Source organism: Meles meles, chromosome 7, assembly GCF_922984935.1.
Source record: "Meles meles chromosome 7, mMelMel3.1 paternal haplotype, whole genome shotgun sequence".
Taxonomy (NCBI): Eukaryota; Metazoa; Chordata; class Mammalia; order Carnivora; family Mustelidae; genus Meles; species Meles meles.
In genome coordinates, this window is record NC_060072.1 from 123,594,413 (window position 1) to 123,621,238 (window position 26,826).

Here is a 26,826-nt window from a genome sequence, read left to right on the forward strand (position 1 = left end):
ATAACGTGGGGTTTTTTTGTGTGTTTTGTTGGGCCGAGATGTCAATCCCCAGCGTATTCAAAATGGGAAAGAACAATTCCAGGACAAGTGCACTATGAGAGCAACTCCACTGTCCTCCCTCCTTGGCCTCTCCTGGCCCTTGGTACCTAACTTTGGTACGCTTGGCCACATTGGGGGTGTGTGTCCAGGTCGGATTCCCTAGACCACCCAAGCTCGGACTCTGCACGTCTGTGGCGTGACTGGAGAATGTGCTTGTGACAAGCAGCCCCAGCTGATGCTAAGGCAGGTGATCTGGAATGCTCTCTGGGAAACCCCACTTTAGAGACCCGTTCTTCCCCCTCGGGATCACACGAATTACCCAGACCACCAGGTACCCAGCATTTTCTAAATACAAATCTTCGGGTGCATAATCTGCTTAGCTCCCTTCCTCTCAGCAGGCTTGCCACTGAGGAAATCAGCATTCAAGACACGATCAACATTAAAAAGAATTCAGTTAGTCATCACTAGTGAAATTTAGAAAAAAAAAAAAAAAGCCCAACAGTCTGTTCACCTTACTCAGAGGTTTCCAACACATTTTATTTTTGTCGACCACTGGTCTTTAGCTTTTGAGGACCAACATCTGTATAAATCCCTAGAAAACGTCCAACGAATGTCCGTTCCGAAGCAGCCTTTTGGGTCCCGCACACCGTACTTATGGCTTGAGTTCCAGCTACACTTGCCAAAAGGCTGCCCTCTGGCTCCTGACGGAGGGCGCATCCAAAGGGAAACCTCTTCGGGGGCGTCCTCTCCACAGGGGTGGCTTCCTTTGGCAAGAAGATCTGTCGTCACGGCTTTGGTGCCCGGGCGCAGGAGGCATCAGAGACTCGCAGGGCCGGTGGCTGCTTCCCTCAGGCGGACACTCGAGGAGTCAGCGCGCTGCTTACTGACCACGATCCCTCCTTATGGTTTAGTGGGTTAAAATAGAAGGAAGCCTCTGTTTTTAAGTAACACAGATAAACACCTTTTTAGATCGTCTATTTGTTCTAGCACTACAAAATTTAATTCAAGAAAATATAGGTCCCATGAAAGACTTAAAAGTTTTATAAAACTAAAATCTAGTTTTCCCCAATAAATTGTACTTTTAGCCAAAACCCTCCCAACACTTCTCAAATGATACTAAAGGGGGCATCTGATTATACAAGAACAATAAAAAAAATTAAATATTTATTTGAATAACAAGTTTCAGTTCGAGCTGCGACGTTGGCAATGCAGATTTTTAACACAGATCACAAAAAGCGTGCACAAAAACGTACTGGCACCAAGGACAAATAATGCTAAGAATTCGGCTAAAGAACTGCTGAGTTCAGGAAAACAAAAAGCTTGAAATCACTATACAAAGTATAAAATGTAGTAACCACTACCATCCACAGAACAGTCTTTATTATTGATTATATTTCAAAATTATTTGTGTAGTTAATTATAGACTGAATTGTAAATGAGTATTATACATAAACCCCCTTCCGGAAGGCTGATTCCTTGTTGCACTAGCGAACATCTAATTACATTGCAGTAAGGATCCTTGCTTGCTGTCCATAAAGAAAACAGTGAATAGTATTACTGTAAATATTAGGAAGGCTACAAAAAAAGAAACTAGCTTTCTTTTTTTGTCTTCAAAGCGCTTTCCATGCAGAGTTAAGCACTTGCCTTGCTGAACTGAACACACTACTGGGGAAATGTCCTGGGTCCAAAGAGACACTCTCGAATGAGGAGACTGGGCTTTACAAAGCAAGGACTAGAAGGAACAATGCAACCCTCTCACTCATGGGATACCACTGTGTCACTTACCAATTCCATCTTTCCAGAATACCATCCAAGACACTTACAAAAGACCAGACTGAGAATGATAAATACGCACAAAATGGAAAGACACCAACTGCTATCTGAGACCACGACGGGCATGACTGTGCTACGGGAAAGCACCTTTTAAAAGAGCCTATGCGGCAAGAGATAAGTGTCTAAAGATTCAAAATGAATCAACAGTATTGGATAACAATATAATTCTCAACTCAGAAGCTGCCTCAAGATTAGGTGCATCTTCAGTTAATGTAACAGGAAAAAAAGGCGATGGATTTTATTTTATTAATTGCATCCACTCACAATCGACCTAAGGTCACCAGATGTGTAGACACAATGAGATTTTTTTGTGGCCGTTTATAGTCTTTAATTGAAATGATGAAAAAGGAAATAGATCTATTTAAAAACAAAACCAAAGAGCTACTTGGGTCGAGATTAAGAGGTGGCCCCCGGGGTGGGGTTCACGTTCTGAGTGGCCACCTGCGGTGCGACTTCGATGATCCGGGGCTTGTCTATGATTCTGGCCGTGCGGTTGCCCTTCTCCACGATCCCAATAATCCATGCTTGGTGGCCTTCCCCGTATTTGGGAGACTTGATCTCTGCGCAGAACCGGGCGGCTTGCTCTCGCGGTAAACAGATGAGGAGGCCTCCTGGCAAAGGGAAAAAGAGAGAGAAAGGATCATCGTCTACTTGGATGCCCTGTTGGCGGTTTCTTGGCCCCTGGCTTTCCAGGGCACGTCCACCCCCACCGCCGGCTGGCCACCAACCCGTGTCTGCCTCTAAGTGAGCCGCCCTTTTCAGTCAACGGACTTTCCGCTGATGACACGGTAGAGCAATGTGCGGCTTCCTGGTGAACTGCTTACTCTATTAGAGGAACACACGCAGTGAACCTTAAGCTCTGAAAATGACCTCATGAATCCCTGAACATCGTGCACGAGTGAGGGGTGTCAGGGCTCAGTAACACACGTGGTAGCTACTTTCTTCTTCGCACACCGAAGAAGCTACTTGACACCGAAAGAGAACTTTTCTGACTTGATTTTCTACGTGGATTCCTCCTTTTATAAAAAAGACTTTCTCTATATATATTTGTTTAACTTAAAAGTTAAGACCACGAAGGAGTGCATGTCTCAAAGTACCAAAGGTCCTGTCACTGGCTCTGTCACCTCCAAAAGAGAAAAAGCATAAAATATGTTACAAAAGCCTTCACCGCAATGTCGCTAGCTAGGACAGAAAATTTATGTATTCGTAAGCAGAAATAATACAATCAGGAAAAAATATAGATCCATACTTATCAAAAAGTAGAAACTTCTCATTTTTGAGTAAAGGAAACAAATGGAATTTGATGGTACTATTTGTTTGTTCATTCAACACTTACTCCAGGCCCACCAGGTGGCGGGCACTGTTCTAGCCCGATGCGGAACCAACCGTTCCCACTGCCCACCTGGAACTTTCTTACTAGAAATTGGATTTTGGTTTGTTGTTGTTTTCAGGACAGGAAACTGCAGGCTCCTGGACAGAGGCCATGGGAAGCCTGTAGGCGAAGCACAGGCCTGTCTAGCTGGTGGGTGGGCAGAGCTCTGTGGTCTCGCCTCTGGCTGTACCCCCAGAAGCCCACTGGGGCGCTGGTAGAATTCCTGCACACCAGGCCCACCCCAGACTGCCACAGTCAGGTTTCCTGGTGGTCAGGTCTCGGTACTGGTATTTTTAAATCCCCAGATGATTTCACTGCTTTGTTAGGGTAGGGAAACTACAAAGTTCGAAAGAAAAGAGAAATATGAAAAATTGAAAAGAGTGGGAGGATATCCAGAGCAAAATACAAGAGTCCAGGTAAAGGGCACTCTGGAGACATCAGATACTATCTCATTCTTTTTTTTTTTTTTTTAAGATTTTATTTATTTATTTGACAGACAGAGATCACAAGTAGTCAGAGAGGCAGACGGGGGCAGGGGGAAGCAGGCTCCCTGCTGAGCAGAAAGCCCAGTGTGGGGCTTGACCCCAGGACCCTGGGATCATGACCTGAGCCGAAGGCAGAGGCTTTAACCCACTGAGCCACCCGGGCGCACCTATACTATCTCATTCTTAAAACAGCAATTTTGGACATTTTCTTCAAGGAAAAAAAATAGCATGTTCAATGTAACCTATAGGGAATCACAGTTCATTCAAATGCTAAGTTTCCCAGGAAAGCCGAGGAAGGACTCATTTTCCCATATTCTCCCTCCCTCCTGTCCTGTCACCAAAAAAAGCCACAGAATTTCATGCCGCCGGCTCACACACAGACGGGCAGGAGTCAGGTGACCTCAGCCCCCAGGGCCGCTGAGAACATTCATGTGAAGGCCTAGGTTATCTGCCAGCACTGACCTCACACAGTGGGTCGTGCTCATGTACTCGGCTTCCTCCTTGTCAGGGGACTTTCCACTAGCCTCGCTAGTTTAATCCTCAGATCTGGGCCCAGGATCCTTGTACCTGATGTCTCCGGGCAAGTCCCGTGCATGAGGCCAAACATGTTTCCACAGGCCTTGCTCACAGCAGCCATCTTGGCCAGGACAGGAAGGTTGTGGATCACGAAGGACACCTCGTTCCTCTGCTGCTTGGCCAGGTTCTGCGCATGACCCAAAATTCCAAAGCCTGTGATATCAGTGGCAGCGTGGGCATTGAACGTGTGCATGAGCCCTGCAGCTAAGAGAAAAGAGAGGAGCCATTTATGATCTGCTGACATAAATGAAGATGGACAAAAAAGCCACCTTTCCTCAACTCAAATTTGTACACACTTTGATCTCAAAATTGCAAATTTGTCAGGGAGGTGGCATATTGGAATAATGACAATGTAAATTCTAAAACAAAACAAAAAAAAAGACCAGAGTGAAATTTTGAATGCGGATTTTTTTTTTAAGATTTTACTTATTTGAGATAAAGCAAGAGAAAGAGAGAGAGCATGAGCCACGGGGAGAGGCAGAAGGAAAAGCACGCTCTCCTGAGGAGAGGGCCTGACATGGGGCTCAATCCCAGGACCCTGAGAACACAACCTGAGCTGGAGGCAGATGCTTAACTGACTGAGCCACCCAGGCGCCCTGAAAGCTTATTTCTTATTCTACAAGAACCATTTAGAACTATTAGCAGCTTCAATCAACAGTAATTTTCCAGTAAACTTAAAAAAAAAAAAAATCTGTCCGGAAGAATCAGATCTAAGCCATTCTAAAATCAAAGAACAAGACTTTTTAAGACAGACATAATTCAAAGCACTCTTACAAGTGACTTGCCTAGAAGGTTAATTTTCTAATTAAAAAAATAGTTCTCTAGTTTTAGGTTTAAAGAAAACTGAAAAGGATTACCGGAGGTTCCCATATAGTCCTGCCTTCTCCCATTATTCTTATTATTTTTTAAAGATTTTATTTATTTGACAGAGAGAAAGATCAGAGTAGGCAGAGAGGCAGGAGGAGAGAGAGAAAGAAGCAGGCTCCCCACTGAGCAGAGAGCCCTATGTGGGGTTCAATCCCAAGACCCTGAGATCATGACCTGGGCCAAAGGCAGATGCTTAACCCACTGAGCCACCCGGGCGCCCCCTCTTTTCCCATTATTAACATCTACACCTGTTACAAGGGATCCAAGCCATTACATCAATAATGATGCATTATTAAGTGACGTTCATAGTTTACATAAACACCCACTTTTGATGCTGTACAATCTCTGGGTGCTGATGAGTGTATGATGTGGACCCATGACTACAGTATCACATACACTAATTTCACTACCCTAAGAATCCTATGCTCATCCCACCCCTCTCCCCAACTCCTGGCAACCACTAATCTTCCAACTGTCTCCACAGTAGTGCCTTTTCCAAAATACCAGAACTGGAATCAGAATATTTTCTCTTTTCAGATTGGCTTTTTTCACTCAGAAAGATGCTTTTAAGTTTCCTCCATGTCTTTTATGGCTTGATAGCTCATTTCTTTTTAGAACTGAATAATATTCCATTGTCTGGACGGACCTGTTTACTTACCCATTCACCTGCTGAAGGACTTCTTGGTTGCTTCCAAGTCTTGGCAAATATGAATAAAGCTAGGACAAACATCCGTGTGCAGGTTTCCGGGTGGAGAGGTTTCAGTTCAGTTTGGTAAATACCAAGGAGCATGACTGCTGGATCGTATTAGTGTTTATTGTATTATTATGTGTGGTATAAGGACTTTCTCCCAGTCTGTGGCTGGTCTCCTTTCTTAGTGTCTTTCATGGAGAAGTTTTTTATAAAGTCCAATTTGTCAATTTTTTCTTTAATGGATCATGCTTTCGGTGCTGTATCTAAAAAAGTCATCACTAAACCTAAGGTCACCTACATCTTCTCCGAGGTTACCTTCTAGAAATTTAAGAGTTTGGGCCTATGATCCATTTTGAGTTAGTTTTTATTAGAAGTGTAACGTCGCTGACTTGGATTTCTGCCTGTGAATGGCCAGTTGTTCTGAGCCGTTTGTTGAAAGGATGATCCTTTCTCCACTGAACTACGTTTCCTCTGTCAAAGATCAAACTACAATTCATGTGGGTCCATCTCTGGACTGTGTATTCTGTTCCACTGATACATCTACTATTCTCAGACCAATATCACACTGTAGCTTACAGTGTCTTGAAACTGCTCTTTGGTATCTGTCCTCCAAATGCTCAACACTGTGTTGGCTGTTCTGAGTCTTTCCCCTCTGTATATAAACTCAGAATCAGGGGTACCTGGGTGGCTCAGTGGGTTAAGCATCTGCCTTCAGGTCAAGTCATGATCCCAGGGTCCTGGGATCAAGGTTCGCATTGGGCTCCTTGTTCAGCAGGGAGCCTGCTTCTCCCTCTGCCTCTCCTCCCATTCATTCTCTCAATCTCTCTCTCTCAAATAAATAAGTTCTTAAAAAAACAAACAAAGAACCCCTCAGAATCAGTAATAACTGGCTAGGATTCTGAATGCGACTACACTGAATCCATACACCAGGTTGGGAAGAAGTGACATCTTGACAATATTGAGGCTTTCTATCCCTGCGCCTGGAATACTTCTCCATTATTTACATCCTCTGACTTCTGCCGTCAGTTTTGCAGTTTTCCTCATATGGAGCGTGCACATACTGGTTAGATTCATACTCAAGTATTTCACTTTGGGGGGAGTAACTGAAAGTCTAATTTTTTGAAAATTAAGTATCTCTTTCTCATGAAATGAAATACATCCTACATTTACAGGAATACCCTGGAGGGAATGTGGTTTTTTGGTAAATATTCTCTTTGTAGTCCAACATTCTCAACCACAGAGGTGGAGAGAAGACTTGACATTTTCTGGTCCATCGTGGTAGTTACGCAAGCAGACATCCCATTCTATTAATGCATTTGCCCCACGGCAGTGGGGGAAGAAGCCAAGACCTGCACTTCAGAAGCTCTTCCTGGTGTCATCTTGGGTGAGCTTAGAGGCCCAGAGGATACAAAAGGACATGCTGAATCCTAGTCAGTAACAGGGATTCCATTTTTAGGTATCATCACCACCTTGTCCCTGCAAAGGAAACTACTGCTGCTAACATTTCCTATGGAAATTTTAACGAAACACAGAAGCCGAGAAGAATAGTACATTCTAACAAACTCCTGTGTGCCACACAAAACCCAGCTTCATCGACTACCACCTTTCCACTAGGGTTCCCTCTCTTCTGGACTACTTGTTTGGGGATGTCAGAAAGGAGGATGGATCACTTTATTTTATTTATTTATTTGACACAGAGAGAGAGATCACAAGTAAGCAGAGAGGCAGGCAGAGAGAACGGGGGAGAAAGCAGGCTCCCCGCTGAGCAGAGAGCCCAATGTGGGGCTCCATCCCAGGACCCTGATATGACCTGAGCCGAAGGCAGAGGTTTAACTCACTGAGCCACTCAGGCGCCCAAGGGGTGGCTCACTTTAAAGCAAACCCTAGTCCTACTACTTCACCTGTAAATATTTTGATATGTAGCTCTTAAGGAGTTACGTATCAAATATGTCTTAACCACAATACCATTGTTATTCCAATGCAATTAATATTGTATGTAACAGATCTCTTAAACCTCTGAATTTTTAAGCTTCCCCTTTTCTCCCCGACGCCCTGTTATGGAAATGGAGTCAGTAGAATTTCCTGCATTCTGGATTTGGCTGTCCTCCCTGATGAGATAGATTCAAGTTCTTTTTTCTGGCAAGAGTACTTCATTGGTGGGGAGAAGGAGCACTTGTCACCTCTACCCGAACCCTTCGCCTAACGGTTTTAGCAGCTGTTAATGCTTGTTGAGATTCCTTAAATCAAAGTGGGCAGCAAAAGTGGCAAGTGTGTGATTCAATCACTCTTCCTGCATTTATGAGAAGTGATTATTCTAAAGAGTTTAAAAAACAATTATTTGGACTTCCCGAAGTACAGCCCATACAAGAAAGGTGAAATGTGTGATTGATTCCTTTATTTTCAGGATGCATTGGTGTTCTAGCAACTTCCAAAGGTGGCGGCCCAAAATGTTAATTATTGTTATGGTTTCACTGATGTTTAGGTATGTGCTTCAGCTGGCTTCAGTCACTCTTCTTGCTGATGTCCACATGGCCCCTCTCCCCGCTGGATTGGTGGGAGCCTCCCCAAGTTCCGGTGCAGTGACATGACCCTGTTAGTTGACACCTCCGTTACTTTCAGGCACAGGAGGTCCCAGCCTTATCTTCTGCACTTCCTTTCCCAGAGCTGGAATCAGCCGTTTCCCCCGGGAGTGCTGGCACTTTTTCGTGGGAAATGTTAATTTTCAGATTAGAATCTGGGCTCCAGAAGTTCATTACTACAGGCTTATTATCGCTTCTAGGCTTAGAGATAAACATATTTGGGGGGAAAAACAGTCCTGAGTTCATACTGATAATTCCAAAGTAAAGATTATAGTCTTTAACTTAACTTCTTCAGTCTTCTTTTCATTCTTCAAATCTTTTCTTCTAAACTGTATTAACTTACTTGCTTTCGGGGGTGCCTGAGTGGCTCAGTCAGTTGAGCATCTGCCTTTGACTCAGGTCATGATCCTGGGGTCCTAGGATCAAACCCTGTTGGGCTCCCTCCTCAGTGGGGAGTTTGCTTCTCCCTCTCCCTCTGCCCCTCTCACCTGCTGATGGCTCTCTCTCTCTCAAAACAAATCAATATTCTCACAAACGCAAGCCCGGTGAATACAATGAGATTTCTTTGTGGGTTTTTGTCCCAAGGATACACATTGAAAATAGCAGGCTCAAAGTGACTTGAAATAATTCTTCCCCAAGTGGTTTTGCCACTAATTTAGTATGTTAGGCAGCTTTAAAAAAAAAAAAAAAACTGGTTTAGAATTGTAAGCAATGCTATTTTTTACATAATTTTTAACCATAGAAAACATTCATTTTGAAGGCAAACTACAGAGAGTTCTACCTCCTCTTACATGGAACTATTTTTTTTTAATATTTCATTTATTTATTTAACAGAGAGAGAGAGAGACAGAGACAGAGACAGAGAGAGATATCAGAAGTAGGCAGAGAGGCAGGCAGATAGAGGGGGAAGCAGGCTCCCTGCTGAGCAGAGAGCCCGATGTGGGGCTCAATCCGAGGACCCTGAGATCATGACCTGAGCTGAAGGCAGAGGTTTAACCCACTGAGCCACCCAGGTGCCTCTACATGGCTATTTTTATTCATGATTCGTTTTCCCATTGTTCCTTTGTGAAAGTATAAAATACATATTATTCACATAAGAATGCACAAAATGTAGCAGACCATATATGTTCTTCTCTCCCTTTCTTGTTTGATTGTATCTTAGAGCATCCAGGAATAAAGAGCCTGCTTTCCTGTTCATGGCTGTATAGTATTCCACAGTGAACACACAGACTAGACAACTGAACACAACCAAACACTCTGTAACCTACTGGTGGACATGTAGATTGTTCCCCTTTTTTGCAATTATAATCAGTGCTTCAATGCATAGTCTTATAGACATGCCATTTCATATTTTGGCCACTGCAGCTTTGAGGCAGTTATAGAAGTAGGACTGCTTAGGTCAAAATAAATGTACACATAATTTGCTACATATGATCAAATACTCCCCCATAAGCTTCTGCCATATTGTCACTACCAGCTGTGCACAAAAAGTAAGGACAGGGAATCTTAAATGCTCAAATACAAGGAAACTGAAAATTACTGCAAATAAAAATTAATCCATTACAAATCCCTTACTGTTAAACGACTTACCTTAAAGAATCAGAAAAGGGGAAAAGACTCCTTGTACAGTTTAAATGGCACAGGAATAGAAAGGAAAAGCCTTGGTGGTACGTGAAGAGAGCATCAGGGGACAAAGAATTAATGAATTACGATTTCACTTTGGAATAGGGCCAAAGAAATATTCCTGGAATGCAGAAAACAAACTATGGAAAAATCTGATGCCCCAAAAAACTATTCAGGAGTGGGCAAAAGGTAAATTACGGTGTACCTCTTTGGTAGACCATCCAGGCATTAAAAACTGTGTTCTAGGGTTATATAATGTGAAAAAAAGAACTCAAAAAGCAGACTCGAATACAAATAAAATGTATGATAACCACTAGCTGAGAACATGAACAATAAAAGCAATGATACAGAAAGCCCCTATCAACCAGAGGAAAAAAAACCCTGGAAGGAAACACAAATATACAGTAAGAGAAGCTGTTTTGGATGGTTGAGACTATGGAAAAAGTTTCTTCTCTCCTTTTTTCATTTTCTAAGAACTTCTATAATCTGCCTGTCATATTATTACAGTAAAAAATATATATACAATAAGTAGGAAGAAAAAACACATTACAGACATTTTCTGAATGCAGCGGATCACTGGATGCCATCGTGTGTAGGCCCCCCGGAAACAGTGAGCGCCGGCCACAAAAGCCACAGCACCGCTGACCTCTTACACGTAGTATCCCAGAAGCCCTGGCCTAGAATGTTCTCAGCAGGAACAAATGCCCACCAGCAACAGACCATATAAGTCAGTCATGAAGTGGAAAAGTATACAGTGGAGAAAATGAATTAAACAGAAGTACACACACCAGGAGTAATGCTCAGAAACAAAACAGCAAGGAAAACACACAGGTAGATTCAAATAAGCAAAAACTTAAAAACTAATTGCTTAAAGATACAAGTCTCTGCGATGAAGACTTTACAGTGCAGAGAATGAACATGAAATTCAGAGCAGTAGCTGCTCCCGCCCCGCCCCGCCCCACCCCGGCAGCAGTCCCGGAGCTGAGTGTCGGGGGGGTACCTCTGGGCTTCCAAGGCCAGACTCTGTTTCTCATGCCAGATGGTGCTGCACTGCTGATCCTGAAGCCCTGCACAGATTTTATCAATTTGGGATCTCATAAAAAAATTTAACTTAAGAGGGGAAAGGCAAATACTGGAAAAAAAAAATGTTCTCACATTTTTAAGTACCTTTAAAATCAGAGTGTCAGTCATCAAGATCTTTTCAGATCTGCTGATCAACCCTAACATTTCTTCTTCTTTTAAATAACCGAAGACTCCACGGTTAAGTATTATATATATTTCGTTCCAAAATCATTTGGAGAAAGGCGAAGAATAGAGGGAATAAGACAGAGAAAATCCATTCAAATGCATTTCTTTTTTTTTTTTTTAGAGAGGCAGGATCTCAAGCAGGCTCCACACCCAGCAAGGAGCCTAACTCGGGGCTCGATCCATGACCCTGAGAGACCGTGATGTGAGCTGAAATCAACAGTCGGACTCTTAACCCTCTGAATCACCCACGCGCCTCACATTCAAATCCATTTCTGGTTGGCGGCTTAGCGAACCCTGAAAAACTAAACGAAGAGTGTTTTTTTGTTTTTTGTTTTTAAAGTAGGCTCCATGCCCTGCATGGAGCTCAGTGCAGGGCTTAAATTCACGACCCTGAGATCAAGACCTGAGCTGAGATTGAGAGCCTGATGCTCAACCAACTGAGCCACCCAGGTGCCCCAAAGAGTGACTTTTTTAAGGAAAAGATTTCTGAACTTCATTTTTCAAGTTACAAAATAAAATGTCACCCAACCCACATCCTTAAATACAACATGGCAATAATGATGAGAAAGAAAACTGGTATTTCCAGAAAAAAAATCATAATAATTTCCATCACTGAGCTTATCAACATTGATGAAATGTGGTAGTAGAGAAAGAGCAGTGTTTATAGTTATACAGTTTTGGGTCTGAGAACAGGATCTGCCCGTATTAATGCATTTCCTCTCGGGCAAAGGGGAGAAACAAGGTCGCGTTCTCATGATTATGAAAAAAAGGTCTGTGAAGTATCATAAAGAAAGCTAGCACGTGGTATACAAAGTGAACTCATCCAGTCCATATTTAACGAAGACCTACAGTGAGAATGAGTCCCTCGTTCTTCGAAGCGCTGGGGCCACCACGGTGAACAAAAACCAGTGGAAATCCCCGCCCTCTGGAAGCTGACATTCTACATGCTGGTTCGCTTCCAAATCATTTGCACAGATGCTCTTCTAGAAACACTTCCTCTGGCATGTCAGAGGTCAGGACTTCAAAGACCCAGGAGAAGAGCTTCCTTCTTAATTACACAATATGCCTGATATTTTCTACATCCATATGAAAGTCAAAAAAGGGGGGAGGGAGTATAAGATGCTTGAACTATATCAAGTAATTCCCTTGGCAAGCCTTGCTGCTTTCTAGAAGATGAATTGTGGTTCTTGAACTTTCCTGTTTCATTTTAATCTGCTTCTGAAACTTAGTGTAGTACCAAAGCATTCACTCACTTACCGTGCATAAAGACTGTGGAATAGCCTCAATCTCTTACTTACCTGTTCAGAGATGACAGATAATAATACTTGAATGCATTGTAAGTGGTAGTTTAAAACCCCGGGTCCCCACTAAAGCACTGTGGGGCCCTGAGCAAGTTACCGCTCCATAACCAGACGAGCCCTCCCACCCCAATACCTGTTCTGTTAAGCCTCGCCATGTTCATCATCGCCTCCTGGTACGCCAACTCGACGTCTTCTTGGGTGACCACTAGTTTGATCTTATTCCATTTTTCAGGCTAGTAACAGGAACAGAGGTTAGGAGGAAAAGGGGGGAAAATGTGATTAATCTTCTAACCACTTGAAGAAAAAGAGTATTTGGGGGGTTATCTTCTGGGGGTTTTGTTTACCTAATTTTGTACATAAAGTTAAGTTTCCAACTTTCGCTTCCTGTGACCAGTGTTTTAGGTGCCCCCATTGGATGCTGAATCATGCAATCTTTTCTGTTTTCGATCCCCGCTTCTGTGGTCCAGTCGTGCAGTTTCCTGGCCACATAAGCCCAGCAGGACACAGGGCCGCAGAGAGGCTGAGCAAGCGCCAGGGCGGCTTCTTCCCATGGAAGGGCATGGATTACTCTGGGAATAGTTTCCAATGTCCTTTGCCGCTCCCCTCTAACAAGCTGATGACCTGCATTTTCGTACAATTATACTTTTACTGACTTTACCTAAATTCTGCATTGAGCCATCTTGATGGACAAACGAGGGTGAAAACAGCTTTGACTGCATGTGCCCTGAGGATAGCCTTGGGTAACCACAAAGGAGGTCACAAAGGTCAGAAGAAAATAAGCTTCCTTTTTCCTCAGTCTGATTTCCAAAGACTCGAGTATCATGATACTATCATCCTGCTCCATGAGTGGCCACCATCCAGGCATTTTGTTTTTTTAATAGCCCGAATAGTCCACCACCCAATGCAGTAATTGAAGTCCATCCATGTGCTCCTCCCTTAACCCACAGCTCCCCATATCTCCCCAGCGCTAACAACTAATGAAATTTTATACTTATCTTTCTTCTCCTACCACACAAAATGAAGTATTCTCGTACATATAGATGCCAAAACAACATACTCTTTGGTTGCTTCTGACCTTTATGAAAGGGCATTATGTGTTTATGTAATTCATTAAAAAAAAAAAAGTAGGGGCACCTGGGTGGCTCAGCGGGTTAAAGCCTCTGCCTTCAGCTCAGGTCATGATCCCAGGGTCCTGGGATCGAGCCCCACATCGGGCTCTCTACTTAGCTGGGAGCCTGCTTCCTCCTCTCTCTCTCTCTCTGCCTGCCTCTCTGCCTACTTGTAATCTCTATCTGTCAAATAAATAAATCTTTAAAAAAAAAAAAAAAAAGTAAAGGTGGTTTCAGGTTGGGGGTAGGGAGAAGGATCCCAAACCCCTCATCTTAGAGGCTCCTCTACCTCACCTGCTTCCTTGCTAAGAGACTCAGACCTGGGCAGTCGCATGGAGTTACTGTGGACCGCTGGCCAGTTATGGCCTTCTAATCTGACTTAGAGATCATACCTGATGGGAGGTCTCCCCTCCTCACTGGATGGAAGGGAAAAGTAACTCAAGGAAGTGGCTTAGAGATTTTTCTCTACTCTGCCGTATCAAGGAAGATATATCTGCTTGATCAATAACATAAAATTATTATTCTTTTTCAAGTGTTTCTCAGGAATGGTAGTTCAGATGACAGCAGCAGAAATTAAAAGCACCAAGATATGTGAGAATATGCCACAACTATATTAATTTTTAAATTGTTATGGCAAGAAGATCCCTAAAAGAAGTGTGATCATAGCTCAGCAGAAAAGTGACTCAGGATAAATATCTTCATGTTCTAGAGGCTTTCTCTACAAGATAATTATTTATCAAAATGTTTGTGTTACTAATTAGTTTAAAAAGACAACACAACCAAACACCTCATGAATAAAATTGTCAACAACGCTGCCTGCATTTATAGCCCCAAACACTACACTTTCCATATAGTCTCCTATGATTTCTTTTAGTGATGCTTAAGACACGGAAGATAAAGCACTCAATATGTGGAACTCTGACTTAATAAAAGAAGACAGCCCCTAGAAACTGTGAAGGACATGGCTGATACTCTACTCTCTGGTGGTCGATCTGAAGGAGCTCATTTCTGGAAGCCAGAGTGAAGACATGGGGACGATCTAGGTCTGAAACGTGCAACAGCACCTAAGGAGCAGCGCTCGCTCCGGAGCAGACACATCCTGAGAAAGCGTACTTCCGCACGAGCAGACCAAGGAGACACTGGCGGGACCTGATGAGCAGAGTGAACGCCCTGCTCTCCACACCCATCAGCGTGCTGTCCACCCCGCCCCCACGGCAGGCGGTGCTCCACTCACAATGTCCAGCCACTGGTGCACGGCCACCGCCACCTGCGTTCCCAGGGGCTTCGTCAGCACTAGCACGTCCCCCGGCACCGCGTTATCTGGCCTGGAGAAAAGAAAAGAATCAAAGAGGTAACTCACTAGCAATAGAACAGGAGGAAGAAAAGGCTGGTAAAATGGCAGTAGAACCTTCCTTGCGACTTGCCGCTGAGGCCACTGCTGGAGCAGAAACGCTGAAAGGACTGAAGAGTCTGCAAATTACCTACAGGATCGCCACACCCCCAAGGAGTGGACAAAGAAGCAGACCACAGCCTTCAAAGACAAAGGTCTCATCAGGCTACACTCGTGTGTAGTTTTTAGTACGGACCCACCATGGTTCTGAGGCAACAAGACTTCTGACACCAAGCCCGTTTCTCACTATCACTTATGAGGTAGAGACGCAGTGGGATGGGGCTCCAACCTGTGAGTCTAATGTTCTGGTGATTTCAGCAAAGTTCTCCAATTCAAACTGACCAACACTAACTTCCCTAGTTGGCATCTAGACAGACAGGCCAACCCTAAATACACAAAGACCGAAACCCCTGTCACACTGCATCCTCACTGCGGTCTTCCTTGTGTCGGTTCAAGCTGACCACCCAGCCACTCTGTCCTCTGACGGGAGAGGACTCAGATACTCACCCATGTTGGTCACCAAGCCAGGAGCACAGACTTAAAATCAACCACTAGCTCCCCAGCTCATCCTGCGATCTCTCTATCCACTGTTAGCTTTGAAAAATGTTCACCTGGTAACAGTATCTAAGAAACTCCTCTTCCAAAAACTAGGCCTTAAGACATTAGTATCTTTCAGGTGTGACTCAGCCGCACCTCAGCGCTGGTAGGTTCTCAGACAGCACAGGTCATGTGCCAGCCACAAACATGACTACCCACAACTGCCGGGTGATTTTCAAGTTCAAGGGCACTACTGGAGGCAAATATAACCAGGTGGGCAGGCTCCTTCCTGTCTGACAAACTAAACACAGCGCTGTTGACCAAAAAAACCCACTGAAGCTTGTTTTGTTATGTTTTCCTCTCTCATTTTTGCAATGGCTTAAGTTCTTTTTCTACCAAAAAGCTGAAATGTGGGAGGCAGATGGACCCTGGGATCTTCTGTCCTTTCTGTGTGGAAGCTTGAGAACCAGCAACACATAACACAGGAAAACAAAACTCTGGTTTAAGTAAAATGCAAGACCCGTCATGTGAAAGCGATCAGAAAATGTCTCTAAAAGGAGCTCCCATCAATTAAAAAATGGGCAAAAGACATGAATATATGAAAAACATGCTCAACTTGCATCACAAAGGAGTAAGGTTTATGCCACCAACAGAACAAGAGGTCTGTTTGCACGCAGTGTTGGTGGGGAGGTGAGGGCCGGGGCACTCTTGTTCACTGCAGGCTCAGCCTCTCCACAGGGAAGTCTGGAGAGATCAATGAAGATCACTCTGCGTGTACATTTGACCTAGCCATTCTTTTCAAAGAAGTTCTTACCAAGAGTCACGCACATGCAAAATGATGTACGTATCAGGTTACAATGAAGTACCATTTGCAAAGTCAAAATAAACTGAATAATCTAAATGTCAATAGTAAATTGGCGGCTCCTTCGCCCAGTAAGGGAAACCGGTGATGAGGAGGAGGGGAGGCCCTGGCACCGCAGATCTCTATCTTCTGAACACCGAGTCATGTGAACACGGAGCCTGCTAGTACTTAAGTACTCATGCACGGAAAAAAGGGGAACTGGTGCCCGGGTGGCTCAGGCGGCCCCACATCCGGCGCCCTGCTCTGCTCATGCTCACTCGCCCTCTCCCAAAAATAAAATCTTTAAAAAAAAAGAAAAAAGGTAAACAAATGGAATTTCTACTTTCTTCATAAAATAGGATATTTTCTTTTCCTAATAAGATATCAAACATGTAAAAAGTTAACAACTTAGGTTGAGAGAATCCTTCAAAAAAAAAAGAGAGAGAGAGAGAGACTCTTCCCCAAAGATCTAGGAATGACCAGAAAGCACATGAACAGATCATACGATCAGCTACCAGGGAAATGCCAGTTTCACACTGGGACGCAGATGCCCTCACACCCACGAGGATGACTATTCTCAAACGTGCAGACCAGGGAATGAGGACCAGTGAGGATGTGGACACAGGCATTCTCCTACACTGCGGTTTAGGATGTAAAATGGTGCCACCGTTAGAAACCAGTGTGATGGTGGCTCAAGCTACACAGTTACCACATGGCCCGGTAATTCTCAGGTATATCACCATGGGAGATGCAATGTTATGTCCACAAAAACTGGCACACAGAGGTTCACAGCAACATCATCTGTAACAGGTAGAAACAACCCAAAGGTCCATCAACTGTGAACACGTGAACACGCGCTGGTCTATCATACCATGGAGTGTCATCCAGCTATAAAAAGGCACAAAGCAGTGACACACGCCACAACACGGAGTCTGGAAACGTCATGCTAACTGAAAGAAGCCAGACCCAAAATACTGACAGGGCCTAGGATTCCATTTTTCCACTTATCAGAAATGGTGAAAATGGGCAACTTCACAAGGCAGAAAGTAGATCAGTGGTTTCCAGAACACAGAGGGAGAAGGGATTGGGAGTGACTGCTTACAGACACAGGGTTTCTTTTTGGGGTGATCGAAATGTTCTGGAATGGGACAGTGGTGATGGGTACACAACCCTGTTAATACCAAAAACCAGTGAAGAATATATTTTAAAAAGCTGAATTTTGTGGGGTGCTTGGCAGTCAGGTAAGCATCTGACTCCGGTTTTGGCTCAGGTCCCGTGTCAGGCTCTGTGCTCTGAACGAGTCTGCTTGCCCACCTCCCTCCCCCTCAGCCCCACCCTCTATTTTCTCTAATAAATAAACAAATAAGCAAACAAACAAATAAAATTTTTTAAAAAGCTGAATTTTATGTGATGTGAATTTTGTTATGTGACTTGTACTTCAATTAAGAAAACCCTACAAAATTTTAAAAAGTAGGATTAAAGTACTGCTACGTGCCACAAAACGATGACCCTTAAAAATAGCATGCTAGTGTCTCATGAAGTGAAAGAAGGCAGAATGGGAGTCGGAGAACGTGGAGTGACAGCAAAGAGGGATGGGTTCCCAGCTGGGGTGACAAAACGTTCTACAATCCTCGCTGGTGACGGGTATGTAAATCTGTGAAACACCACTGATGGGATGTGAATTCATATTTCAATAAGTCTTTACAAAAAAAGAAAAAGAAAGGGAGAACCAGGTCAGGTGATGGGAAAACAAAATCTGCTTACATGATGAATTCGTTGGGCTGGCAGACAGTTGTGGCCACTCCTCCCAGAACGATCCAGGGGTTTAACACCGTCTGGCCACCAGTCACAGATGTTCCTGCCTCCTCTGCTGCATCTTTAAAACCCTGTATAATTAGGGGCATCACTTTATCCCTTTCCTAGGGTTTAAAAGAACACAAATTAAAAGTCACGTAATTCAGTTCAAAACCCAGAAGAGAATCTACGCTTACAGTTATAAAAAAAGGATCATAAAATCCTACAGGGGGTCCTGTGGTTTACAGCCAGGGGATCAGAGGAAGAAGCAGGCAAGTGCTTACACTGGAGCAATTTTTTTATCAGAAGTTGGAAGGCACTCTAGGTTACAACGTGAATAGAGCCCAGACATCACGGAATTAAAAACTGGAATTTGATGGCTCCATTGGTCTGCCCACATCTGAAAGCCGGCTCTTTCAGGGGTCCTGAAGAATGCCAGGGCTAGCTTCGCATGCGTCCACACGCCCTCCTCCAGCTCTGTGGAAGCGATGACCAGCTCTAATTTCTACAAGGCATGGCAAACCTCTTTCTGGGGCCCAAAAACAGGTACCTTTTAAAATCTACACGGAAATCATCCCTGTGTCAAAAGACAAGGACTGGCAGCAAGGCCTTGGACACTGCTGTGCAAGCACGTGACTGCACGGGGCACCCCGCCATGTCACCGGTCAGGACCCCATCAGCCAGTGGAGACAGGTGCCTGCCCTACATGGGGCACACCCTGGGTCTGTAAGGCTAGGCCTGGGCCACATCAACTTTAGTAAAGCAAACAAACATGCCTGTCTTGGCTTCAGTCTACCTGGAAGAGAGAAAGGGAAGCAGGTGGTGGAAATGAGAACAAGAATAGGCCAGAGTCTCTATTTTAATTCACCGATAGCTGCCAAAAAATAAATGGGGGAACCTGATGGAAGAGGACAGGCGTGCAGCTAGGCGCCTCCCATTATGGACGGGGTATGAAGGACTAACCAGTTCAGTGACGCCAGCAAGACAGCAGAACACTTACCCTGTCGGTCATTTTATTACTGATTCCGAGCAGCATCAGCATATTGTCACATTCCGTGACCCCCATGGCGTAGAGGTCACTGAGGACGTTGGCACATGCTATCCTGCCCTAGAAGAGAGGGAGATGTGAGAGAGGACAACTAGGGGACTTTCCGCGCGTGCCTACAGAGCGCCTCCCAGGACAACTCGGGGACTTTCCAGGGACAGGGACCCTGCTTTCTGTGTCCTTTATCACACAACCACGAGGCCATTCCTTCACGTTCTCAGACATTCCCGGGACCACCTCTTCTTTCTTGTGCAGAACACATAATTTCCGTGTTCCTTCCCATTCTGAATATTGGGGGAAGCCTGCCATTTATTCAGATGCGGGAACGCAGGTGGAGAGCAGATGCTGGGGCGAGCAAGGTGGGAGCTGATGGGTTTGAGAGGACAGCTTAGGGAATGAAAACGTTGGAAAACAAATGTCCTAACAAACTTGGAAGCAGTCATGTATCCTGAACAGACTCTAAAACTATGTTGACTTTATTGGTTATAGAGAAGATGGCTTTTATAACACAGGGAGGGAGACATTTCGGTAGCTTCTCTTCAAGGCTGTATAAGATAAACAGGAAAAACATCTTGCTTGAGAAATCAAAAAACAGAAGAGAGAAAAAAACATCTAGGCCGGAAGTCAGATTGTTTTCTAAAGCACATAAAAAGCACTTCCAATAAACTATATTATTTAGTAGGGAACTTTAATTCAACAGAAATCTGAAAAACTTTTTTTTTTATCTCTGCAGCAGTTTTAAAATATAAGTTGTCAGGGGCACCTGGCTGGCTCAGTGGGTGCAGCACATGACTCCTGATCTCCGGGTTGTAAGTCTGAGCCCCATGTTGGGTGTAGAGATTACTTAAAAAATCTCTAAAAAAACTCTTTTAAAAAAAAAAAAAATAGGGGCACCGGGGTGGTGTAGTCTGTTGAGCGTCAGACTCTTGATTTCAGCTCAGGTCATGATCTTAGGGTCGGGAGATCGAGCCCCATGTCAGGCTCTGCCCCCCCGTGGACGTGGAGACTTCCTGAGATTCTCTCCCTCGCTCTGCCCTCCCCACCGCCTCCTAAACAAATAATAAATGCAAGTTGTCATTTCTAGACAGTGAAGGAGAAAATGACAAACTGTCCTTCTGACACAAGGATAATCAAATTCCCAAGTATGATCATTTCAGCAGTTGGCTTAATGCTCGTTGAGGTTTTCTTATGACTTCCTGGCAGATCGGCAGTAAGCTCGGAAGTGACAGGAGCAATAGAGGTTTGGCAACTCGGAGGTGCCTGCTGCTGCTTGGGGCTGCAGCCACGCTGTCCCCTCTCTGATGCTTTTAAGAGATGCTGGCTAGTGGTGCCTGGGTGTCTCAGACAGTTAAGTGTCTGCCTTCAGTTCAGGTCATGATCCCAGGGTCCTGGGATTGAGTCCCGCATCAGGCTCCTTGTTCAGTGGAGAGCCTGCTCCCTCTCCGTCTGGCGTTCCCCCTGCTTATGCTCTCTCCCTCTCTTTCTCTGTCAAATAAAATCTTTAAAAAAAAAAAAAAAAAGAGAGAGAGAGAGAGAGAGATGCTGGCTAAAGGCTGAATTCTGTCCACTGCCTGGTCAGGTGGGGCACTGGTCTCTCAGGAGTCCTGCTCCAGAGGAGAGAACAGATGGTCATGCAGAGGCCGGACAGGTTTCTAGTCAACTGTATGCCTGTCACTGGCACCTGAGAAGTGACTTTCCTCTTCCCCGCACTTAGTTGTCTCGGGGTCCAAGTCCCTATGCATGTGTGGCTTGAGTCCAATGCCCCTGGCACACAGGGAGGACCATTTCTTTTCTTTTCTTTTTTTTTTTTTTTAAAGATTCTATTTATTTATTTGACATACAGAGATCACAAGTAGGCAGCGATGCAGACAGAGAGAGAGGAGGAAGCAGGCTCCCTGCTGAGTGGAGAGCCCGATGTGGGGCTCGATCCCAGGACCCTGGGATCATGACCTGAGCCGAAGGCAGAGGCTTTAACCCACTGAGCCACCCAGGCGCCCCAGGGAGGACCATTTCTTAACAGCATGATGCTCCCCATCTCTTCATTGGCCCCTTGTCCAGGAGGGTAGGGGGTTAAAGTCAGGCAGACCGGGGTTGCTGGCGTAGCCAGGCACTGAGCCATCTGGAACTGGATCGAGGCAGGCCACTGTCAGCAGCCAGGAACTTAACGCCACAGTTCAGATACGCATTCTACACAGCGACCCATGACACCCTGAGGTGCATAGTGACCAGAGTCAGAATCAATGTCCCCAGTAGCTTAACTGTGGTGAGATGCTAAGCTGTTTATTGCTGGAAGAAAACATCAGTCCTGCTACTGAGTGTGATGAAGCCTGAAACACAGGAGTGTGGAATTTACAAATGTCAGAGAGAGGAAGAAAGAAGAAAATGCTAAACACGTCCATCAGCAGACATGCTGAGGACGCAACATGTGTTCATGCACAGACACACACACATGTCCAAGCGTGGCACCTGCCTCCACTGCCTTCTGCCAGGTACCAAGAGTGAGCAGGGCAAACCCGACGGCTGAGAGTGCGGAAGGCAAGGGGGCGGCAGGATGATGACAGCTGGCACACATGTATGGAAAAGCAAAGGCGCCAGGCCCAGCCCCAAACCCAACCAACAAGCAGTTCCAGATGCAAACACACACCGGACCGAACTCACCATCATGTAAGGGTCATCGACGATAGGATAGATGTAATCTGTGGTTTGAACCAAAGAGAGACCACCATGCCTCAAAGGAATGACGCAAGTATCCATTCCAATGCCTACAAAGATGAAAGCTGTCAGCATCCAGAAACCAAAAAGAAAAGCCATTTCATTTTATACCATCAGTCCTGGGACCTGGAGCAGTTTCATGTACAAGCTTACAGAGCACTGCGCCCTGCCAATAAGGCAATGTGTTTCCTATGGAGACCGGAACTGAAATAAACGTGAAACAACTAGCTTAAGATGGAAAGTGAGAATGCGATTTGTTAGTCATAAGACTCAACTTCAATATGGTACAATTTTTAGTCTTTAATGGTGCCTCCAATGGAAATTTTTCCTTTGTATTACTGCATCATCTGGGCTGGCACCACAGAGAATTTCTTTAAAGACGAGAAAGCATCCGTGGAACTTGGGGGTTGTCTTAACTACATTACTTTTTGAGCAGATCTTTAGGCATTATTCTATTTTTCCCAATGGAAAATGTGTAAAATCTTTCATATATATAAGAAATGTTATTACTTCTCCATTTTAGTCAAAAATGAAAATGACAAAGGTGGGGAAGGCCCCTTGCCAGCTCAGTCATGTGACTCTTGATTTTTAGGGTCATGAGTTCAAGCCCCATGTTGGGTGTAGACATTACTTAAAAATAAATAAATAAGCTTAAGTGAGAGCAAGAGAGGGAGAGAGAGAGAGAGAGAGAGGAAGGAAAGAGAGAAGGACAAAGTCAGAACAGGTATTCATTGTTTCCAAGCAAGCTGGGACAGACACTGGTACGTCTGGGATCTGGTATATAGGTTCCCAAAAGTGGTGGGTTTTGGGGGTTTTTTTTTTGTTTTTTTTTTTTTAAGATTTCACTTACTTAATTGACAAAGAGAGAGAAATCACAAGCACGCAGAGAGAGTGTGGGAAGCAGGCTCCCCGCTGAGCAGAGAGCCCAATGTGGGGCTTGATCCCAGGACTCAAGCCGAAGGCAGAGGCCCAACCCACTGAGACACCCAGGTGCCCCCAAAAGTGTTTTTTAAGAGGAAACTTTAAAATCCCATGTTATTTCTCCTGTGGAAAACTTGTAAATGTCACCTTTACTAATGCTACAAATAGGGGAAAATATTTTGCTAAACAAGCCTGCAGGAAATACTTCAGTTTATTAAAAATTGTTACTAAACATTTAGAAAGACAATATGGACAGTGGATAATCTAATTAGAAATAATTCCCTTTTACTGAAATCGGTTTAGAAATAGTCAAAACTAAGATACAATAGGTAACATTGCTTTGGAAATCACCTGTAAGGGGGACATTTTCAAATTCAGACTGGCCTTCCCACCAAGTAAGCCGAATACGGAGTGCTTTCCCTCCCCTCTCTCAAAAGGACACCGTCCTGCCCCCTTAGCAGAATGTCAACTTGGCAGCACGACAGCCGAAGGTGGAGAAAAAAATCTGGTTAAAATACTAAAGGAAGCAAGTGGATGGCACCCTCTTAATTCAAAATTCCAAATGGAACAAGAATGAATCGTATCTTCACGTTGAAACGAACACATGAGCACCTCTCATAGGGAGTAAAACTGCCACGGCACGACCATCTCCGCACTGCCATGGCAAAGGACCCGCAAGAGGCCACGCCACAGGGCGCTTCATATTCTCAGGCCTTGATCCATTATTATTAATGCACAAATAAAAATTGAGTTTAATAAAAAGTCACGCTCTGTGAAGGTGGGCTGATTTCCAGCACACAAGATGGCAAGGCGGTATCCAGGTGGCCAAGTCTCAGGGACGTGTGACCACGGAGCACGCTGCCCCAGTCATGAGTGTCCATGTGCATCAGATGGGACACGTGTGATAATTCATACAAATGACACGTATGTGCACACCTCCCAAAACCTTCACCAGATGACTGCTTTTGAACAGTAAGTAGAAAGAGGGCAAGAACCACAATTTTACTTATACTGAGTCTCCCTAAATTGACCCAACAGGTCATTCTGAGGATATTAGTGTTTGCTTTAGGAAAGAGGGAAATATAGTTTTTTGGGGGTTTTCATGTATAAACTGCAGGACTCCTGAAAGAGATTAGACATAGTTGCTGAATGTTACCTTTAAATGTTTCTCAGCAGGGCGCCTGGGTGACTCAGTGGGTTAAGTGTTTGCCTCTGGCTCAGGTCATGATCCCGGGGTGCTGGGATCTAGCCCCTCATCAGGGGATGCTCAGCGGGGAGTCTGCTTCCTCCTCTTCCTCGGCCCCTTCCCCCCCAACCCCCTTTCGTGCTCAGTCTCTCTCTCAACTAAAAAAAAAAAAAAGTACAATGTTTCTAATCTGGTTAATCCAAATTTGAATTAAATAAATTTGATTTGTGAAGGATTTAATTTCTATTTATATGTATCATCAGAGCATTTTAACTGATGACTCTTAAGCATGTTTACCAAAAAAATCCAACATTTCATTAATAATATTTTATATCAATTGTGCTTTTTTTTTTACAGATTTTATTTATTGATTTGACAGAGAGTGAGCGAGAGCAGGAACACAAGAATAAGGAGTGGGAGAGAGAGAAGGAGACCCCCCCCCGCCAAACAGGGAGTCCAGTGAGGGGCTGGATCCCAGGACCCTGAGATCATGACCTGAGCCAAAGGTAGAAGCTTTAACAACTGAGCCACCTAGGCACCGCTCAATTACGTGTTCAAATGACATTTTTCATACATAGGGTTAAGTAAAATACGTTAGAATTAATTTCACCCTATGCTCTAGGAAATGTGAAATTACACGTGGCCCACATTGGTATTTCTTTCATACAGCTCCCGTCCACCGTGACTGGGGGCAAGAGGGCATCTGAGATGAGCCTTTGGCCTAAAAAAACCAGGATGAAGTTGAAAGGGAGGGACAGTCCAGGGAAAGGGCAGGTGGTAACAGATACAAATACAACAGGGGCGAGAGGAATTTTGGGTTTTCAGCAAGACAAACCATCCATCAAGAAGAAGAACCCCGCGGGGCGCCTGGGTGGCTCAGTGGGTTAAAGCCTCTGCATTCGGCTCAGGTCATGATCTCACGGTCCTGGAATCGAGCCCCACATCAGGCTCTCTGCTCGGCGGGGAGCCTGTTTCTCCCTCTCTCTCTCTGCCTGCCTCTCTGCCTACTTGTGATCTCTGACCGTCAAATAAATAAATAAAATCTTAAAAACAAAAAACAAAAAAAAAAAAAACAAAAAGAAAAAGAATCCTAAAGACCATACTAGCACCACTACTGGCAGTGATCAGTACTGGACAGCTCTTAAGTTCCAGGCAAGAAACACCAACTTTAACATTTCTTTAGTGAGAAAACATCTAAATCAACACGTATGCATTTAACAACTGTCACCATCTTAGGATCCAGGAAATCTGACACTTGTTTAGAGAAATAGTTTAAAAACAGATAAACACACTGACTGCTGTGTACATAGATTATATGTCTGTCCGGGTAAGGTACACATGGTACATACACACATACATAATTTCTTGTATTTCTAACACTTAGAAACAGTTAAGTATGGTTAGCTCATTCTAAAGATCGGGACACTGTCGCTCAGATTAACATTAGTGACTCGGTAGTGACTGTGTCCAGACAAGAATCTAGATCTGATTTCAAAGCAAAGCTTTGGCTCTCTACAAGTTACCACTTCTGGACGAGGTTTTAATACTACACTTCCTTCAGCACCCATCTGCTGGTAACCTGGGGTCCCTCTACCCCTGGAGAATGCCATGAATGCTCAATTTTGTGAGTGTGCATTTTTCTGGGAAAAGGTCATGGCTTCCAAATGCTTCTCAGGAGACTAGACTCCTTCGTGCTAGTGTCCTTCTAACAGCTTTTCTCTGCCTCTCCTTTTGCTGTTCCCATCTGTCCCCTTTGCCACAGTTAGGTTGTAGCCTGCAGCCTCTCCTCTCATTGCAAACATGCTGGACTTACAGAAACTGGGCGACAAAACAGTATGGTGAGCAGAGGAATCAGAAAACATGGATTCCAGATCCCCACCCTCGCTCGCCAAGTGACGCGGAATGGGTTACACGGCCTTCCTGAGCGTCATGGGGCTGAGGCAAGGAGCAAATGACCTGACCCATTTTCAAGGTGCTTAACAGTCCATGGCATGCTCATCAGGTCAACCGGGGAAGTCATCAAGAGGAATTCCTACTGTATCCATAAGGCTTCTACTGCATTTGGTTTTGCCCATTTGGCAGCTTATTTCTCTTGACAGAGTTATCTGACAGCGTTCTCAGTACATTCTTATTTTTTGACAAGTAAGCCAACATCTAATCCAACTCATTCACGTGGTATTTCTCCATGCTTAGGCATCAGCTAGATGAGGCTGGTTTTCTAACTGAGCTCATGGGAGCCAGCCCTGCAGCCCCTAGAGCGTGGGGTGTGAAGTTTCCCCTCCTCCAACCAAAGCAGCTCTGCTTTTGTATCTGCTTTACATATCAGGGAAGAAAGGAGCATCCTGGGTTGTGAGACAGAATGCTATATGCCAGAACTGCACAATAAAACAATGGGTGAAAATGAATGGAATGAAGACCTTACATAAGAAAGCTGATCAGGTCACACACCACAATCACCAAACATTCAAACTTCTAGAGTACGTGCCTGACACTCCAAAGGCCAAGTGATCATGGGCTTACGCGACGTCCTTAACACACCAGACAATAAAAGCTTAACAAATATCCCAAGAGCCTAGAATTTCCTTCTGAACTCTGTGTTTGGGAAGAGGCAAACCACTAAAACATCAGGAACTTAGTCAAGAACAAAACAAAACATAACACCACACTCTCCATGCCA

At 44.5% G+C, this 26,826-nt stretch overlaps 1 protein-coding gene across 5 annotated transcripts in view; it reads right to left on the reverse strand.

Moving 5' to 3' along the window:
• Positions 1-545: 545 nt before the first annotated feature.
• SEPHS1 (selenophosphate synthetase 1) overlaps positions 546-26,826 on the reverse strand; it is a 30,160-nt gene continuing 3,879 nt past the window's right edge. For 3 of the 5 annotated variants that reach the window (XM_046012290.1, XM_046012292.1, XM_046012291.1), the window contains exons 3-10: positions 21,989-22,092; positions 19,286-19,393; positions 18,256-18,410; positions 14,958-15,048; positions 12,748-12,847; positions 4,297-4,509; positions 2,314-2,483; positions 546-938 (exon numbers count right to left, since the gene is read on the reverse strand). In XM_046012290.1, the coding sequence (XP_045868246.1) occupies positions 888-938; positions 2,314-2,483; positions 4,297-4,509; positions 12,748-12,847; positions 14,958-15,048; positions 18,256-18,410; positions 19,286-19,393; positions 21,989-22,092 (992 nt within the window). In that variant the 3' untranslated portion in view covers positions 546-887. Of the gene's footprint in view, positions 974-2,221; positions 2,484-4,296; positions 4,510-12,747; positions 12,848-14,957; positions 15,049-18,255; positions 18,411-19,285; positions 19,394-21,988; positions 22,093-26,826 lie in introns of those variants that run through there. The other 2 variants (XM_046012294.1, XM_046012293.1) reach the window with 2 other exon arrangements.